Source organism: Nerophis ophidion, linkage group LG22, assembly GCF_033978795.1.
Source record: "Nerophis ophidion isolate RoL-2023_Sa linkage group LG22, RoL_Noph_v1.0, whole genome shotgun sequence".
NCBI lineage: Eukaryota > Metazoa > Chordata > Actinopteri > Syngnathiformes > Syngnathidae > Nerophis > Nerophis ophidion.
The window spans coordinates 31900929-31919361 of NC_084632.1; the positions used below are offsets into that span (position 1 = coordinate 31900929).

The following is an 18433-nucleotide window of genomic DNA, read 5'->3' on the forward strand; positions in this document are numbered from 1 at the left end:
CCCAGAGGTGCCGCCTCCAATGTCCATGCAATGCTGCAGAGTCTTGTTTTTTTTATCAAATATTTAAATAACTGATGCATACAAAATGCTTATATTATAGCTTGAATGTATTTCATAAAACGGGAGTGAGCCCTCTGCCATCGTAATTCATCAACATAGCAGGTGGGATGTATACAGTGTTAAAATGATAATTCAAGAGTATTGTACAGGTGTGCTTTTGACTGATTACTACAGAAAAAACTGAAAAAAGGTTTAATACATGTTTAAAGAAGAATATTTGATTAATCAATTAATTAATCAAATATCCCTATCTCCTACCCCCCTGCCTACTCCTTTATCTCCTCTCGCGAGGAGCAGCTCACAAAAGGACCTTTGCTGACGTAAGTGGATTAGATTTGTTTTAATGTTTGTAATTAAAGCAACATGGCAATTAAAGTTAAGGATTTCTGTGATTTCTGATCACTTGTGAGGGCACCAAAGGGATTTCCATGTGTGTTCGCCTTTTGTGCGCACGCAGCACAGTTAAGCATGGTGTTATTATTTTGGCTTGTTGATAAAGAGACAGTGTACCCTAAGATGTTTTGTTAAAATAAAGCCCATGCATCCATCCATTTTCTACCCCTTGTCCTGTTTGGGGTCGCGGGGACTCTGAAGCCTATCTCAGCTGCATTCGGGCGGAAGGTGGTGTCCACCCTGGACAGCTCACCACCTCATCACAAGGCAAACGCAGATAGACAGACAACATTCACACTCACATTCACACACTAGGGTCCATTTAGTGTTGCCAATCAACCTATCCCCAGGTGCATGTCTTTGGAGGTGGGAGGAAGCTGGAGTACCCAGAGGGAACCCACACAGAAAGACTCCGAGCCCGGGATGGAACCCAGGACAACTCAGGACCTTCGTATTTTGAGGCACATGCACTAACCCCTGTCGCACCGTGCTGCCCTAAAATCAAGCCAAAAAATGCATTTTATTTTTTTGTGGTCCCTTTTATTTAGAAAAGTATCAATAATTTTACCGGTACCAAAATATTGGTATCGACACAACACTAGTAACTTTTATAATTTGACTATTTTAAAATATTAGTATAGTGCTTATTAATAGAGATGTTAAATGCCTACTGAAACCCACTACTACTGACCACGCAGTCTGATAGTTTATATATCAATGATGAAATATTAACATTGCAACACATGCCAATACGGCCTTTTTTAGTTTACTAAATTGCAATTTTAAATTTTGCGTGAAGTATCCTGTTGAAAACGTCAGTATGATGACGCGTGCGCGTGATGTCTCGGATTGTAGCGGACATTTTTTCCAGCCCGATCCCAGCTTTAAGTAGTCTGCTTTAATTGCATAATTACACACTATTCTGGACATATGTGTTGCTGAATTTTTAGCAATTTGTTCAATTCACTCGACTGAGACAGCCCTCGCAAAATTGACTAATGATCTATTGCTAACGATGGACTCTGATGCGTCATCTATGTTGCTGCTCCTCGATCTTAGCGCTGCTTTCGATACCGTCGATCATAATATTTTATTAGAGCGTATCAAAACACGAATTGGTATGTCAGACTTAGCCCTGTCTTGGTTTAACTCTTATCTTACTGATAGGATGCAGTGTGTCTCCCATAACAGTGTGACCTCGGACTATGTTAAGGTAACGTGTGGAGTTCCCCAGGGTACGGTCCTTGGCCCTGCACTCTTCAGCATCTACATGCTGCCGCTGGGTGACGTCATACGCAAATACGGTATTAGCTTTCACTGTTATGCTGATGACACCCAACTCTACATGCCCCTAAAGCTGACCAACACGCCGGATTGTAGTCAGTTGGAAGCGTGTCTTAATGAAATTAAACAATGGATGTCCGCTAACTTTTTGCAACTTAATGCCAAAAAAACGGAAATGCTGATTATCGGTCCTGCTAGACACCGACCTCTATTTAATAATACAACTTTAACATTTGACAACCAAATAATAAAACAAGGTGACTCTGTAAAAAATCTGGGTATTATCTTCGACCCAACTCTCTCCTTTGAGTCACACATTAAAAGCGTTACTAAAACAGCCTTCTTTCATCTCCGTAATATCGCTAAAATTCGCTCCATTTTGTCCACTAAAGACGCCGAGATCATTATCCATGTGTTTGTTACGTCTCGTCTCGATTACTGTAACGTATTATTTTCGGGTCTCCCCATGTCTAGCATTAAAAGATTACAGCTGGTACAAAATGCGGCTGCTAGACTTTTGACAAGAACAAGAAAGTTTGATCATATTACGCCTGTACTGGCTCACCTGCACTGGCTTCCTGTGCACTTAAGATGTGACTTTAAGGTTTTACTACTTACGTATAAAATACTACACGGTCTAGCTCCAGCCTATCTTGCCGATTGTATTGTACCGTATGTCCCGGCAAGAAATCTGCGTTCAAAAGACTCCGGCTTATTAGTGATTCCTAGAGCCCAAAAAAAGTCTGCGGGCTATAGAGCGTTTTCCGTTCGGGCTCCAGTACTCTGGAATGCCCTCCCGGTAACAGTTCGAGATGCTACCTCAGTAGAAGCATTTAAGTCTCACCTTAAAACTCATCTGTATACTCTAGCCTTTAAATAGACCTCCTTTTTAGACCAGTTGATCTGCCGCTTCTTTTCTTTCTCCTATGTCCCCCCCTCCCTTGTGGAGGGGGTCCGGTCCGATGACCATGGATGAAGTACTGGCTGTCCAGAGTCGAGACCCAGGATGGACCGCTCGTCGGGACCCAGGATGGACCGCTCGCCTGTATCGGTTGGGGACATCTCTACGCTGCTGATCCGCTTGAGATGGTTTCCTGTGGACGGGACTCTCGCTGCTGTCTTGGATCCGCTTGAACTGAACTCTCGCGGCTGTGTTGGAGCCACTATGGATTGAACTTTCACAGTATCATGTTAGACCCGCTCGACATCCATTGCTTTCGGTCCCCTAGAGGGGGGGGGTTGCCCACATCTGAGGTCCTCTCCAAGGTTTCTCATAGTCAGCATTGTCACTGGCGTCCCACTGGATGTGAATTCTCTCTGCCCACTGGGTGTGAGTTTTCCTTGCCCTTTTGTGGGTTCTTCCGAGGATGTTGTAGTCGTAATGATTTGTGCAGTCCTTTGAGACATTTGTGATTTGGGGCTATATAAATAAACATTGATTGATTGATTGATTGATTGATTGAATTAGTAATGGAGAAGTCAAAGAAAAAAGATGGAGGTGGGAAGCGATGTATTGTAGCTGCCTTTAGCAACACAAACACAGCCGGTGTTTCCTTGTTTACGTTCTCGAAAGTGAAGCTTAACTATGGAACAGAGCAGTCAAGCGAACATGGTTCATGTCACCCGGAAGGTTTTGGTGAGAAAATTGTGTTAATAATTTGGCTCTTGCCGTAGACATGAGCGGAGCTTGCGTCGTTCATCGTGCACCTGTCAAAGAGGCAGCTGCGGACTGTCTTGCCTCCTCCGATCAGCCGCCCCCGAACGTGGAATGCTTCCACCGTGGAGGAGGGGGGAAAAAAGTTCAGCCTGGCCCGACCGGCTGCCTTCGCTTTGCCTCGTCGAGAAACGTGGCTTCCCTCAGAGACACTAGCAGTCACCACACCCGTGGCCACACCCCTCCGACTTTCAGGTACGACACTATAATCTCACTACAACACTAGTAACACAATAAGCAAATAAGGGATTTTCCAGAATGATTCTAGTAGATGTGTCTAATACCATCTGAATCACTCCCACTGCCCTGTCTTTTTTTTTTCTAGTCCTTCACTCTCACTATCCTCATCCACGAATCTTTCATCCTCGCTCAAATTAATGGGGAAATCGTCACTTTCTCGGTCCGAATCGCTCTCGCTGCTGGTGGCCATGATTGTAAACAATGTGAGGATGTGAGGAACTCCACAACCAGTGACATCACGCGCACATCGTCTGCTACTTCCGGTACAGGCAAGGCTTTTTTATTAGCGACCAAAAGTTGCGAACTTTATCGTTGATGTATTCTACTAAATCCTTTCAGCAAAAATATGACCATATCGCAAAATGATCAAGTATGACACATAGAATGGACCTGATATTCCCGTTTAAATAACAAAATTTCATTTCAGTAGGCCTTTAACACAATTGTTAACCAAACTTTAAAGCTATCAACATTTTGTATACAGTGTTGACTACATCAAGGCGGGGGTAATAGTAGCCTACTGATAATTTTGACATTTTATTAATTAACACACACACTCTGTCCAACCCCCTCACATGCACACGCACACACATGCGCGCGCGCGCTCACAAATCCACGTACGCGCACTTCACACCTGCTCTCTGCCTCGAATTCCCGCTCACTCTCCTCTTTTAAGCGTCCAAAATGGCGGCAGCTTCGTCCGTCCAGCCGCCGAGCGTCCACTCCTCTCTCGTCCCGTACAGTGCACTTTCTCCGGCGATGAACTGTCCCGAGAGCCAGCAGCCGGAGGACGAAGAGGCGGCGGCGGCGGCGACAGCACAGCCCTCCGAGCCTTGGACGAGCCTCCGTGACTTGCCGGAGCTGGAACCCGAGGAGATTGAGAAAAGGCTCGCCAAAACTCGCCAGGAGCTGAGCAACAGGAGGAAAATCCTCATCAAGAACCTCCCGCCCGACTCAACGAACCAGGTAGTACTTCTCATGTTTACCGCTCGTAAAGACAAAGTAAAAGTAGATGAGTTACAAGTTTGAAAAAAAAAAAAAAACACGCCATATTTGCCCATGGAGCGCATCAGTTTACTTTGGCTTACAATTGCACTTGTGTATCCTCCAAAGTAATTATTAGAGTAAATAGCAATGATTATAGGTGAAGTGAAGTGAATTGTATTTATATAGCGCGTTTCTCTAGTGACTCAAAGCACTTTGCATAATAAAACCCAATATTTAAGTTACATTTAAACCAGTCAGGGTGGCACTGGGAGCAGGTGGGTAAAGTGTCTTGCCCAAGGACACAACAGCAGTGACTCGGATGGTGGAAGCGGAGATCGAACCTGGAACCCTATATACTCTATACCAGTGGTTCTCAACCTTTTTTCAGTGATGTACCCCCTGTGAACATTTTTTTTTTCAAGTACCCCCTCAGAGCAAAGCATTTTTGGTTGAAAAAAATTGATAAAGAAGTAAAATACAGCACTATGTCATCAGTTTCTGATTTATAAATTGTATAACAGTGCAAAATATTGCTCATTTGTAGTGGTCTTTCTTGAACTATTTGGAAAAAAGGTATAAAAATAACTAAAAACTTGTTGAAAAATAAACAAGTGATTCAATTATAAATAAAGATTTCTACACATAGAAGTAATCATCAACTTAAAGTGCCCTCTTTGGGGATTGTAATAGAGATCCATCCGGATTCATCAACTTAATTCTAAACATTTTTCACAAAAAAAATTAATCTTTAACATCAATATTTATGGAACATGTCCACAAAAAAATCTAGCTGTCAACACTGAATATTGCATTGTTGTATTTATTTTCACAGTTTATGAACTTACATTCATATTTTGTTGAAGTATTATTCAATAAATATATTTATCAAGGATTTTTGAATTGTTGCTATTTTTTGAATATTTTTTAAAAATGTCACGTACCCCATGGCATACCTTCAAGTACCTCCAGGGGTACGCGTACCCCTATTTGAGAACCACTGCCCTATACCTCCCCAGATTATCCAGATCATATATTTACATCTTTTCGGCATACTAAAAGGCAATGTCGGTGTAGCAGTGTTCACAATGTTGTGGGATCATCCTAATATGTTACTATGGGGCAGGCCTGGGCAATTATTTTGACTCGGGGCCAAATTTAGAGAAAAAAATGTCTGAGGGCCGGTTTATCTATTTTTAGGAAAAGTAATACAAAACCTCACAAATTCTGATTGAATGCTAAAGATGTTATGACAGACCGCCTTTAAAACATAAGGGAATTTTATTTTTTCTATGAACGATAAAACCTTGAATATTGAGAACCTATGAACGTCACATCCATCTATCCATTTTCTACCGCTTATTCCCTTTGGGTTCGTGGGGGGCTCTGGTGCCTATCTCAGCTACAATCGGGCGGAAGGCGGGGTACACCCTGGACAAGTCGCTACCTTATCTCAGATGAACGTCACACACCCTCTCAATCAACATATTTTACAATCAAGCCAAATGCAAAAAAATGCAACAAACACTGCGAAATATGAACGTGAAGGGTAAAAAAAACAAAAAACTTCTACAATCTGATATATCGGGTTGTACTTGTATAGCGCTTTTCTACCTTCAAGGTACTCAAAGCGCTTTGACATTACTTCCACATTTACCCATTCACACACACATTCACACACTGATGGAGGGAGCTGCCATGCAAGGCGCCAACCAGCACACATCAGGAGCAAGGGTGAAGTGTCTTGCTCAGGACACAACGGACGTGACGAGGTTGGTACTAGGTGGGAATTGAACCAGGGACGCTCGGGTTGCGCACGGCCACTCTCCCCACTGCGCCACGCCTAAACTTGAGAACTTTCTTGTAAAGATCTCCTTCCACGTCTGTCCCTGACACCCACATTTCAGGCTGGCCGCACTGGAAACACTCTGTGGAAACGCTTCCCACCCACACTGCTTGGTGCTTCATCTGACCTACAGTGACGTAGATTACCATAGTAACTAGTAAGGTTGTACAGTATACGGGTATGAGTATAGTACCGCAATACTAATGAATCATATTTGGTACCATACCGCCCCTGAAAAGTACCATTCCGCCACACTCTAAGATTTTTTTTTTTAAATAATGCAATTTTTCCAAGTCCCCTTTATTTAGAAAAGTATCAAAGTACCGAAAAGTATCAAAACAATATTGGTATCAGGACAACACTAGTCACTAAAATATAATGCAAAAGCGCAGATTCCAACCATTGAAATATGTTGTGTAGTTCAAGATTTATGGTCATTTGACAACATCACTGCACATCATAATGGCAGCTACACTTTCCAACTTAAAAATCTAAAAAAAATATTTGGGAATGTCCGGCGGGCCAGATTGAAAAGCTTAACGGGCCTTAATTTGCCCAGGTCTGCTATAGGGTCATATTTGGTCCTGTTTGTTTATTTCCAAAATGCATAGATTACACAATAATAAAGCACGTATTTAGTGTCAAACAACTTTTAACATGTCCAAAAAGGAAAAGGTAAAAAGCAAATCTTATTGAATGCTACTCCTTCATGGTACAGCTGTCACTCATACTTTCATTGTGTGAATGCTCCAAAGCATAGTTTTAAACCCCAAAATGCATCTATTTATTAAATTTCTTCTCCAGGTTTTGGCGCGATCTAAATTTCACATTTTTTACCCGATTCAAACCGTTCCAACTTCAAATTGTTAAGCCTATTCGGGAATTGTGGGCTTTCCCTTGACAATGTAAAAAAAAAAAAAAATCCCAGGCTTCCCAAAATTCCAGGTCTTCCGGGATATTTTTCCTATTCAAAATGAATTGGCCATTTTTCTAACTCCGACCATTTCCACATTTTTCAACCGATTCAAACCATTCCACCATCCTGGAAATTTAAAGTGCCATTGTTCCAAGTTCAAAACATTTTCAGGATTTTCCAGAATTCCTGGCTTTCCAATGCACTATTTCCACCCTTTTTTCTGGCGATTACTCCTTCCACATTTTTCAACGCATTTTAACCGTTGCAACGTCAAAACATTCCTCTTAATCAGGTCAGAAAAACGAAGTTGTTTTTTTTTAAATTGGAAAAATACCCGGTTTTCACGAAATTCCAGGAATTCCGTAATACCATTCCTCAAGTTACTACTTCAACATTTCTCGACCGATTTGGAGAATTACAACACCAACCATTTCAACTCATTCAAAACATTCAAGTTTATTTTACCCTTTTAAAAAATTCCCGTTTGTCCCAAAATTCACAATTTTTTCTAAAAATTCCCATTGAAATCAAAGGGACATTCTTCAAAGTTACAGACTTCCCACTTTTTTCATCTGATTCAAACTGTTTCAACTTCAACATTTTCAGCCTGTTTGGGAATTGTGTGCTCTATTTCAACAATTCTAAAAAAAATCCAGGATTTCAGTTCAACTAAAGCAATTCCTTCAGAAATTGTCTCATGTAGTTAGATATAAGTTTCATTATAATTATTATACCAGATAATAAATTGCGAGAATCGGTTTGAATCAAGAATCTTTTTGAATCGAGAAATAATATGTATTGATAAACTAGATGAATACATCTCTCATAGGCTCAACAGCATACTGAACATTGTTATTGCTAGCAAACACTGCTTAACAGACATTTATAGCTAAATAATGAGCGAAAAAATATGAACCTCACACCATTAAAAACAACTGCAGACATGAATTGTAGATGACCCACTAATATTTATAGCAGGAAATCAACTGCATACAAACTTATCCTTGTATTCATTAGCCTCACAATCACAGCAGCACGGCACTTATGTATATCTTAAAATGTTACTTATCGATGCATGGATAAATTCAACTTTGTCTTTCACAGAATAATGTTTTCAATTGTTTAAATCCTAAAAAAAAATAATTCTTAAGAATGTATAACTCCACTCCGTCCCATTTTGAATATTGTTTTCATGATTGCTTATATAGTTGCCTCTAAACCTTTCACAATACGGCCAAATCTAAGTAAATCAACTGTAGCCTAATGTGACTCCAGACCAGCGCCTGAAACCCAGAAGGGCCCGAATGTGCTTTTCTACTTTGTTCATGACCAAAAGTAAAAAAAAAAAAAAAGGTACTTGCTGGCCACTTGTCAGTGGACCAATGATCATTTAAGCATATGGTCTAATTTCCTCTGAATTGGATGCCATAATATTAAGCATTTTTTGGCCGTGACACATGAGCAGGTACATCTTTATGGTCACTGACTAAAACAAGATAAGCAAAATAAGCATCTTTAGAAATGAAGGACGTCAAAACAAGTTATGTGATTAATCTAATAATAATCAATTAGTGGCATTAATCTGACTAACCATTTTAATGTGTGTAACCCATCTGAGGCACAGAATGTCTCAAATACCCTGAAACGCAGTGATATTACTACGGATGTGCGAACAGGCAATTAATGTGGCGGGCTGCCACAAAGAAAAAATTATGTAGGTAATACACTTCAGACCCCTCCGAAAAAAGGCTAATGTTTAATTTATGACAGTCATAGTCCCTCAGAGCAGTGGTCTTCAACGTTTTTCAGGCGAAGGACCCTCAAACTAATGGATACATGGCGCAAGGACGCCTTACTTTTATATCTGATACCACATTGTGTTTTAAATTTAACTGGTTCTATAGGTGATTTGTTTTTGTGCAACACTAAGATATTCAAATAATATAGCGTTGCCAAAAGCTAGCTGGTTACTACCGCACAATTCATTAGCTGACAACTAGTGCATTAATTGCTAGCTGACAACTGACACTTAATGTACTAATCCCCAGCTGACAACTCTAGCTGACAGTTAACGTACTAATCCCCCCTCTGACAACTATAATGTTAATTGCTAGCTGACAACTGGTGCTATGATTGCTTGCTGGCAACTAGCGTGGCAATCTCTAGTAAGCAACCTGAGCGGTAATGGCTAACTAGCTTAAAGACTAACATGAATGCAATAATATCAGTACATGTTTTTATATTAAACCTGAAAAGTACAGTGAGTAGGGGTACCATGTCACTGTTATTTATGAAATACTGTACAGTGTGTTAGATCAATGTTAATGTGTATTTAAAGACATTTGTGCAAAAATTGTGTGGGACTAGTTAAAGTTTCTTAAAAAAAAAAGTCTAATCAACCAAAAATGTACCACCCCATGCAGTACCTCTGCAGACCCCTTGGTGTCACAGACCCCCTATTAAAGACGTATGTTTTCAACTCATTATCACTTGTCTTCCCTTAATGATGCCCCCGCTTAGATAGAAATACACATTTTGTATAGCGCTTATAATAGGTGGGCTGGTGCCTCTCCCAGCAGACTTTGGGAGAAAAGCAACATACACTCTCGACTGATGAAGAGACCACTATAAAACAGACAACAATTAACACTCACCTTCGCCCCCATGGGAAAATTAAAGTCTCCAATACATGTTTTGGGGATGTGGGAGGAAAAGTCCGCAGTAAGCCTCGTTGTTATAAAAGTCTTCTTTTGGGGCTTTCATTCCAATTAGGTTTAAGAGAGGCAGGTTTCTGTTAATGCTCAAGTCTCAGGGAATTTCACAAAATACTTGATCCTTTAGCAAGCTCAAACTGAGAAGTAGTAATGTTTAGTAACCGTAGCAAATACATTGAATGTTGATGACTTTTGCACAGCATTAAGGAATTCTTCCTGGGAGCCAGTATTCAAGAATTACCAATAGTCGACCTCACAGCTTCAGGTTGTTTGTACATTTCAATGCAGAACTGTATGATTTATTTTGTTGTCATTCGTCACTTGAATCAGCATCCAAAGATGCCCTAAGACGAGGTTGTAAGAAACAGTGAAGATCTCTGCAGAACTGATTTACTGTGCAAAAGGTGAAACAATGTGTGAAGGTGGTGTGCTGACAGAACCCTAACCTTGAATCAGGTGAAGTCGAATGTCTTTCACTGCAGTCTCCACATCATCTGTATTTCAGAACCAGTTTGATGTGTGTTGGCAGCCTGAGCAGAACGGCGTGATGTCTGCCCTGCTGAATGTGCACATACTATAAATCTGTCCAAATATTTAAAGTAGTACGTAAGAATCTGATATTGGATGCTGTGACTTACTGACTGACCGGCTTCAGTACTGTTAATCAAACCTAACTCACGGTCTGGCTTTCATGTAGCAGAACCACTGTGTACATCATTATGGTCAGTTCAAACTGGGTTTTGTGTCCTTTTGTGTAGGAACGCCATTCTTTTAGGGTTCAAGCTTTGGAAAGATCTGAGTAAATTTCTGGAAACTTAACAATATTGTTGTAGTGAGTCACACCTGAGACATCATAAATTAATCAAATTTTTATTGGACATGTAAACAATGTGAAAAAGAACAGTAATTAATCTGGACAGAGATTACCCAAAAGTATTGTTGTTGTGGGTTGACTCCGCCGTTGGGGTATTCTTTCGTGAGATATGGCGTCAGGGGTTAAGCTGGGTCACCCAAAAGAAAAACCGGGCCCAAATCTTCCTCTTCAAGCAGTTGTTTGGGACACGAGGGGATGGTTCCATCTTTCAGCTGCGTGGTAATGGCAGAGTTAGCGAAGATGTGGGCATCATGCACGCTGTCTGGCCATTTCACTGTCACATCCATAAAGCAATATTTGTTGTCACACAGTGCCTAAAATGATCACATCCACGGGAGGAAGTTTTTCTGTAAATAGACTCACAGATGACGCAGACATTTGAAAGTTCTCTTGCCGTCTGAAAAGTGTTTTATACGAAATAGCTACAATCGCCTGTTGCCTTCTCTTAAGGCAGGGGTCGGGAACCTTTTTGGCTGAGCGAGCCATGAAAGCCAAATATTTCAAAATGTATTTCCGTGAGAGCCATATAATATTTTTTAACACTGAATACAACTAAATGCGTGCATTTTTAAGACCAACTTTTTCAGAGTATAATAAGTCTCTTGTTCTTTTTAATAACATTGTTATTCTAAAGCTAACCAATAATAAATATAATACTTCTTACCATTAATGCGACTTCTTGAACAGGTCCGATAGAAAATGGATGGTTGGATTAAAATGCATGAGAATGTCTTATAATTTGAACGTTATTTTTAACACTGATTACCAGCGGAATTGTTCATTACTTATCGTGTTAAGCAATATCAGCTATTTTTTATCTGAGAGCCAGACGTAGTCTTCAAAACAGCCACATCTGGCTCTAGAGCCACAGGTTCCCTACCCCTGTCTTAAGGTATTGATTTGTGGTTTCCAAAAGCGCCTGTACATGTAGATGGAAATAATGTCTGGATGATACGGCTGCATCTTTGTTATGAAGTTGCCTGTGGCGCGTTCTTTCTGATGTTTTTTCCTGTGTGGAGCGCGGGCTTTCTGGCGTCACTTCCTCTCCAAACTCAGTTTGTAAACGATCAATGAGTCCATACAAAGCTAAGTGCCGGAGATTCAAGAAATACACGGCTGACTTACCCATGTAAAAATTTGTCCCAAGAGGGGGACCTTAAACGATGCTTTAGTGTGGCTGAAACGGGGCTTAAGCCAAATAATTATTTGTGTAAGGGGTTAAACAACTTAGTGTAGACATGGCCTTAGAGTCCGTGTTTCCAGAGTGTCACTGATAGGGTTGAAAATTGGGCATCAATGGGAACCTGATTTTATTTTCCGATTTTCCCAAAACCGGGCAACATGGTGTAACGGGTTAGTGCGTCTGCCTCACAATACGAAGATCCTGAGTTGTCCTGGGTTCAACCCCGGGCCCGGGATCTTTCTGTGTGGAGTTTGCATGTCCTCCCTGTGACTGCGTGTGTTCCCTCCGGGTACTCTGGCTTCCTACCACTTCCAAAGACATGCACCTGGGGATAGGTTGATTGGCAACACTAAATTGGCCCTAGTGTGTGAATGTGAGTGTGAATGTTGTCTGTCTATCTGTGTTGGCCCTGCGATGAGGATAATATAACAACAATCGTCGGGCTGCTCTGTAGCTGTCTTTAAGTGGAAGACTGTTCGATCTATAAAAGGGTACTTTTGATATTCACGGTTGGCTCTGCGATGAAGTGGCGACTCGTCCAGGGTGTATACCGCCTTCCGCCCGAATGCAACTGAGATAGGCTCCGGTGACCCCACGCCACCCCCAAGGGGACCAACAGTAGAAAATGAATGCATGGATGGGTAGAATCAGTTTTATTAGATACTAAAGAATGAGGTTTTCAAAAATAAAGTGAAACTTCTCTAAATGTGGAGTCCCGTGGAAAGAATGCTTAAATTTTATTGAGTTCAATGGATTAAAAAAAAAAAATCTGAATCGACTATCATTGCCGTAGTTATTGAACGCACCACATTGCTATGGTAATTCTGACCAAACAAAGGTAATTAGGCACTTACAGGTTGTCCTTCTGGACGCTAATTGCTGTTATGAGTCTTCAATAAAGGTAACATATATGTAAAATGTAAATTCGTCTGTTCCATTTTTCCTTTATAAATATTTCCCATTGTTTTCTGCATGTTATATCAAATTAATCTGTAGAAATTGTATTTTGCCAACAAGAGATTTCCTGTTCCTGACCTATTATTGATTTAACTGATTGGGGATCAGCTAATGAGCAGCCGAGCTCTGCCAATCTTTATGGCAGCTGTGTCCCATTGTTTACATAGCTAAAGATTTTACTCACACAAAAAAATCCTTTTCAATTGGATGCACTCTCAGGAAGACACAATTAAATTTAAAGATTTCGTGTTACACACATGCGGGACTTGCATGAATACCAGGAGGGTATGTGTCTTGTTAGAACACCAGCTCGAATTTGAGAGCAAATTTTTAACTAACACGTCTATCTACAGTGCGAAGCTGCTTTTAAGTCTAATCCTCACAACCATGGCATAAAACAAATTACCATATGTTTCTTCCAAGTAGGGCTGCAACGATTACTCAACATTATCGCCAAATGTCGACAATAAAATTTTCCCCCGATAATTATACTTGTTGATAATAGTCGTGACGTCATCACTCGTGTTTTCTGGGTGCATCGCCACTCGCAAAAACATCGCTAGTGACAACATGTAAAATGTGACAACATTTCCTCTTATTCTTGTTAAAAACATGAATACCTTGCTTATTTTGCAAAGTAAACCTTGTTTTATGGCAATATCTCTGTGATACATGAGCATTTAAAACGGCGGCATGATGTCGGACACCTAGAGGGAGGATTCATCTGTTGTGTCCTGAGCAAGACACTTCACCCTTGCTCCTGATGGGTGCTGGTTAGCGCCTTGCATTGCAGCTCCCTCCATCAGTGTGTGAATGTGTGTGTGAATGGGTAAATGTGGAAGTAGTGTCAAAGCGCTTTGAGTACCTCGAAGGTAGAAATGCGCTATACAAGTACAACCCATTTATTATCATTTATCATTTAACCTCGATAAGAGTGTTAGCTTATGAATTGCAATCTCACTATCAAGTGTTAGATAAAGTTGTGTGAAAAATAACTAACCATCATTTTAGCCAAAGTCAGCCGGCTAAACAGACACCAATGCAGAGGTATCATAAGATTAAACATACAATCTATGAAATAGCCAGCATTTTAAGATGTAATCAAAGATATAATTCTACACATTGAGTCTATTATAATGTTAAAACTGCCAATAGTTAATTAATACTCTATATACCAGTGTGCATCATCTCAAATTGCTTTATTTTTGAAGAAGTTAGATTTTGTGTTTTGTTTGTTTTTATTGCTGCTGTTTTAACTGTTTTTCCCCCCCAATACATAGACATTCATAGTTTTTTTAGTTTTTTTTAGCAATTTGCATTTCCATCCGTCCAACCGCTTTTTCCCTTTCGGGGTCCTTTCTTTTAAATGGACAACATTTTAATACAAATTTTAATTGTTGTAACGGCTGAATAAGCAGTAAAATTACAGTAAAGAAAAATATTTATGACTGAATTAGTAGAGGTCTGGGGAATCAATTTTAGATGCATTGCAATTCGCACATGAAATAAATAAAATCGATTAGACAACGTCAATAATTGATAATGGATTTATTTATTGTTAATAAAGTAATGCAGACGGTTCCAAAATTTGGCTGACTGCAGCGAGCCACCTCACTGAGAGATCCGACCAGCACTTATGTTCCAGTTTTGGGCACATTTCCATGAATTTAATAAATGGGATGACAATTTCTTATCCCAAATGCATTGTTTTTAAAAGTTCAAGGGATAAACACTTATTTAGTGAAACGAAAATAAATGTAAACCTGCATCAAGGTACATTAATAAACTATTTTTAATCGAATCGTTGCTCCTGAATCGTAATCATGATGAAATTGTGAGGTGGCTAAAGATTCCCACCGCTAGGAATTATTCATCTTTGTTGTTAGTAAGCACATGCCTAAAATCACTTAAGCTGCATTTAGAAGTCAATGGAAAAATTAGAGCTATTAAATATGTTTACGCTGTATTATCCGACTTAAGGTTAAGATAATTGTTGACTAATGGACTATCAAAATAATCGTATTTGCAGCCCTACTTCCAAGTATCATTACTGGAGGACTCAAGGAAATGAAATGGGTAAGTCTGCTCCACACACTATCGATACCTAAATAATACTAAATTAATTAGATCAATATGTTACTTTTTCTGGTTCTTATTATTAGAAAATAATTTATTTGGTTGTTTTTGTTATTGTTTCAAACTCAGAGAGTAAGTGTCTGAATTCAGGAAGTTTTTGAAGGCAAATGGGAGCCAGCAGTTGTATTTCCTTTTGCTTAGTTATTGTGCACGACCCACTTTGTTTTGTTATTATAATTGTCAAGTGTTTTGCGTTTATGCTGTGCATATCCCACACTTGAAAGGCTGTACAAATGCATAATGTGGCTTCTGGATTTCACTCAAAAGACCAGATCGTTGTTATTTATTTCCTTTTATTTTTCCTTTAGTTTGCAACAATTCCTCCAAATGAAGAAACGGCTTCTTTTTTCTTTTTGGTCTTTTTAGCTGAAAAACCTTGAAAGACAAAACACCACAAGAATAACATGCTGTAAAAAAAATCTATCAATTATCAATACCATAATAATTTCCAAGTGCAAGAAAATGGACAATTTTAAGTTAAAACAGATTTTAAATAAATTATCTCAACGTAAATGTACCAAGATATATATATATATATATATATATATATATATATATATATATATATATATATATATATATATATATATATATATATATATATATATATATATATATATATATATATTCTGCGCTGCGGTGGCATCTTTTGTACTCCTTGATTTGACACAGCTGACTAATTACCGGGCTTACACACCAGCAGATGAGACGGGAGTGTGTCGCGCTATACCTGCGTGTCAACGTAAATAGATCGGTTCTGATCAAATAAGCAGACTGGCCGAACTAATGCCGAATTAAATACACCTTACCTGGGGTTGCCTAGGTGAATAGGGGTGTGTTCTACAATAAAATACAATTTTATAAAGTGGGGTTTGGCTGGTTGCCAAGCCTCCGGTTGTTCGCTGCTACAATAATTGTATGTAGCATTTAACACTACAATTGTAATACACCCAAACAAAACTAGAACATTATAAATTGAATAAGATAAGCTTTATAAAAATGGGTTATTGTGTTTACTTCAGTTCTATAATCTATTGTTAAAGTAACAGATTGGGAGTCGAAATCGAATTGGCTTAGGATCGGAGGCCAAAAATTTGGATCGCGACATCTGTGGTGTTTGGTTCTCTTACGGTGTCTGGAATGGATTAATTAGATTTACATTGTTTTTGTATGGGAACATTGTTTTGTTGTTCATCATCATGTTTGCCAGTTGTGGTCGACGAAAACCAATAACATCATACAGCACCCGTAGGACTCCGCAGTCCAGTGTGAAAATGGAATTCTGGACATAGATAAGGTCTTTGAGCGGATGCAAGGTAGGTCACTTTGGACCTATGTTGTCACTGAGTCGCCACAGCCCTGTTACGTATGATAGAGTCACTACCATCTCTGATTTGGCCTCACAGTCCTTGACTGACTAGTGCCAAAGACTTCCAGGTTTTGTTTTATAAAGGGAAAGGCAGTTCTTATAACACTTCTTTTTACATCCATACGCACGTTTCACTTCTGCAATCTCACTTGTATTTTTGCACCAATCTGAGGCAACTTAAATTGGTTAGATTTGATTAGATTGATTGAACTCTCAGGCATGACATTGGTAGACTGTCCATGTCTCACAGGCATAGAGTAGTGAAGGCTATACAACTGGCCAGTAAACAAACCTACAGTTTTGTGGGCAGCAAAATGCCTCTCCTTTCACAAATCATGTCACAAAGCGGTCTGAAGGTTGTGCTGGCAATGCGTAGTGACCTCTGTGTTAACGTTTAGGTGTTCGGAATGGATTAATAACGGAGGGCTTGAATCACTGTTGAAACGTCTCCATGTGGAGTTTGCCATTTCTCTCCAGTGTGTTTGTGCGTGCGTCCCACATCCCAAAACATCCATATTAGGGTTATGGAGACTCTTAACTTGTGTGAAAGGTTGTTTGCTGATATGTGCCCTAGTGACTATTCCAAGGTATAGTCTGCTTTTTGTCCAAAGTCAGGTGGGATAGACTCCAGCTCATCTGTGACCTTAAAATGGAAAAGCAGTATAGAAAATGAATGAATGAAAATTAAATGTTTGAATCAAATCTACGGTATTTGGCCAAATTCGACCTAACAGCTATGAAATAAATGTATTGGCACAATAGCTTGTAATATTGGATCTGTCTATGCTATTGCTACAACATCCCTGAAAGATTTGCTTTAAAATTATTAGTGCCTTTGCCAGTAAACTCTATGTAGCGTTAGTGCCAGCTTGAAAATAGTCCTTACTGGTGATTTAAAGTACAGTTATGATTGGAATTAGGGCTGGGCGATATGGCCTTTTTTTATTATCTCAATATTTTTAGGCCATATCGCGATATACAATATTTTGCCTTGGCCTTGAATGAACACTTGATACATAGAATCACAGCAGTATGATGATTCTGTGTCTACATTAAAACATTCTTGTTCATACTGCAATAATACATGCTACTTGTAAAACTTTAATGCAGAGAAGGAAATCACAATTAAGTCAATTGACCAAAACTGTATTTATTAAACTGTTATTAAGCAGTGGCACAAACGTTCATGTCATTTCTAAAACAGAAATTGTAAGATTGTCAGAGACATTTTAAGATTCAAATATAAATGAGCTGCATAATAGGAAATCAAATAGTACTTGTCCTTCGCTACGGACGTTATGAAATTCTCTTCATTCTCTAGCTGGTGACTTTTCAAATGATGCTACATATTAGCAGTGATGCTACTTTTTATAGCAACGCTTTTGGCCCACACTTGACAAATCACGGTTGTCTGTTTGACATATTCCCACTTGAAGCCAAACCACCGCCAGACGATGGACCCCCTGCTGTTTTTTTTGGGAATTAATTCTTCCTTCATTCGCACCTTCTTTCTCTCGTATTACCACTCGCACGGCTCCGCTAGCACCACAGCTAATGTTACGCAGGCTGCTACCTCTCTGCTCCGTGAGGGCATATACGTATGTTATGTATGACGTGACAGTATGTGACGTATGTAAGAAAGTGCGCTTGTCTGTGAGAAGGAGAGAAAGGAAAGAGCGAGGAGAGCCTGTCATGTAATGACCGCAGCTAAAAGCAACTTTGTGAGAACGTATACTCAAATATCACGATATAGTCATTTTCTA

At 39.6% G+C, this 18433-nt stretch overlaps 1 protein-coding gene across 1 annotated transcript in view; it reads left to right on the forward strand.

Annotated features, from left to right (window-relative positions):
* Positions 1-4303: 4303 nt before the first annotated feature.
* raver2 (ribonucleoprotein, PTB-binding 2) overlaps positions 4304-18433 on the forward strand; it is a 154794-nt gene continuing 140664 nt past the window's right edge. The window contains exon 1 of the mRNA XM_061883699.1: positions 4304-4657. Within this exon, the coding sequence (XP_061739683.1) occupies positions 4376-4657 (282 nt within the window). The 5' untranslated portion in view covers positions 4304-4375. The remainder of the gene's footprint in view (positions 4658-18433) is intronic.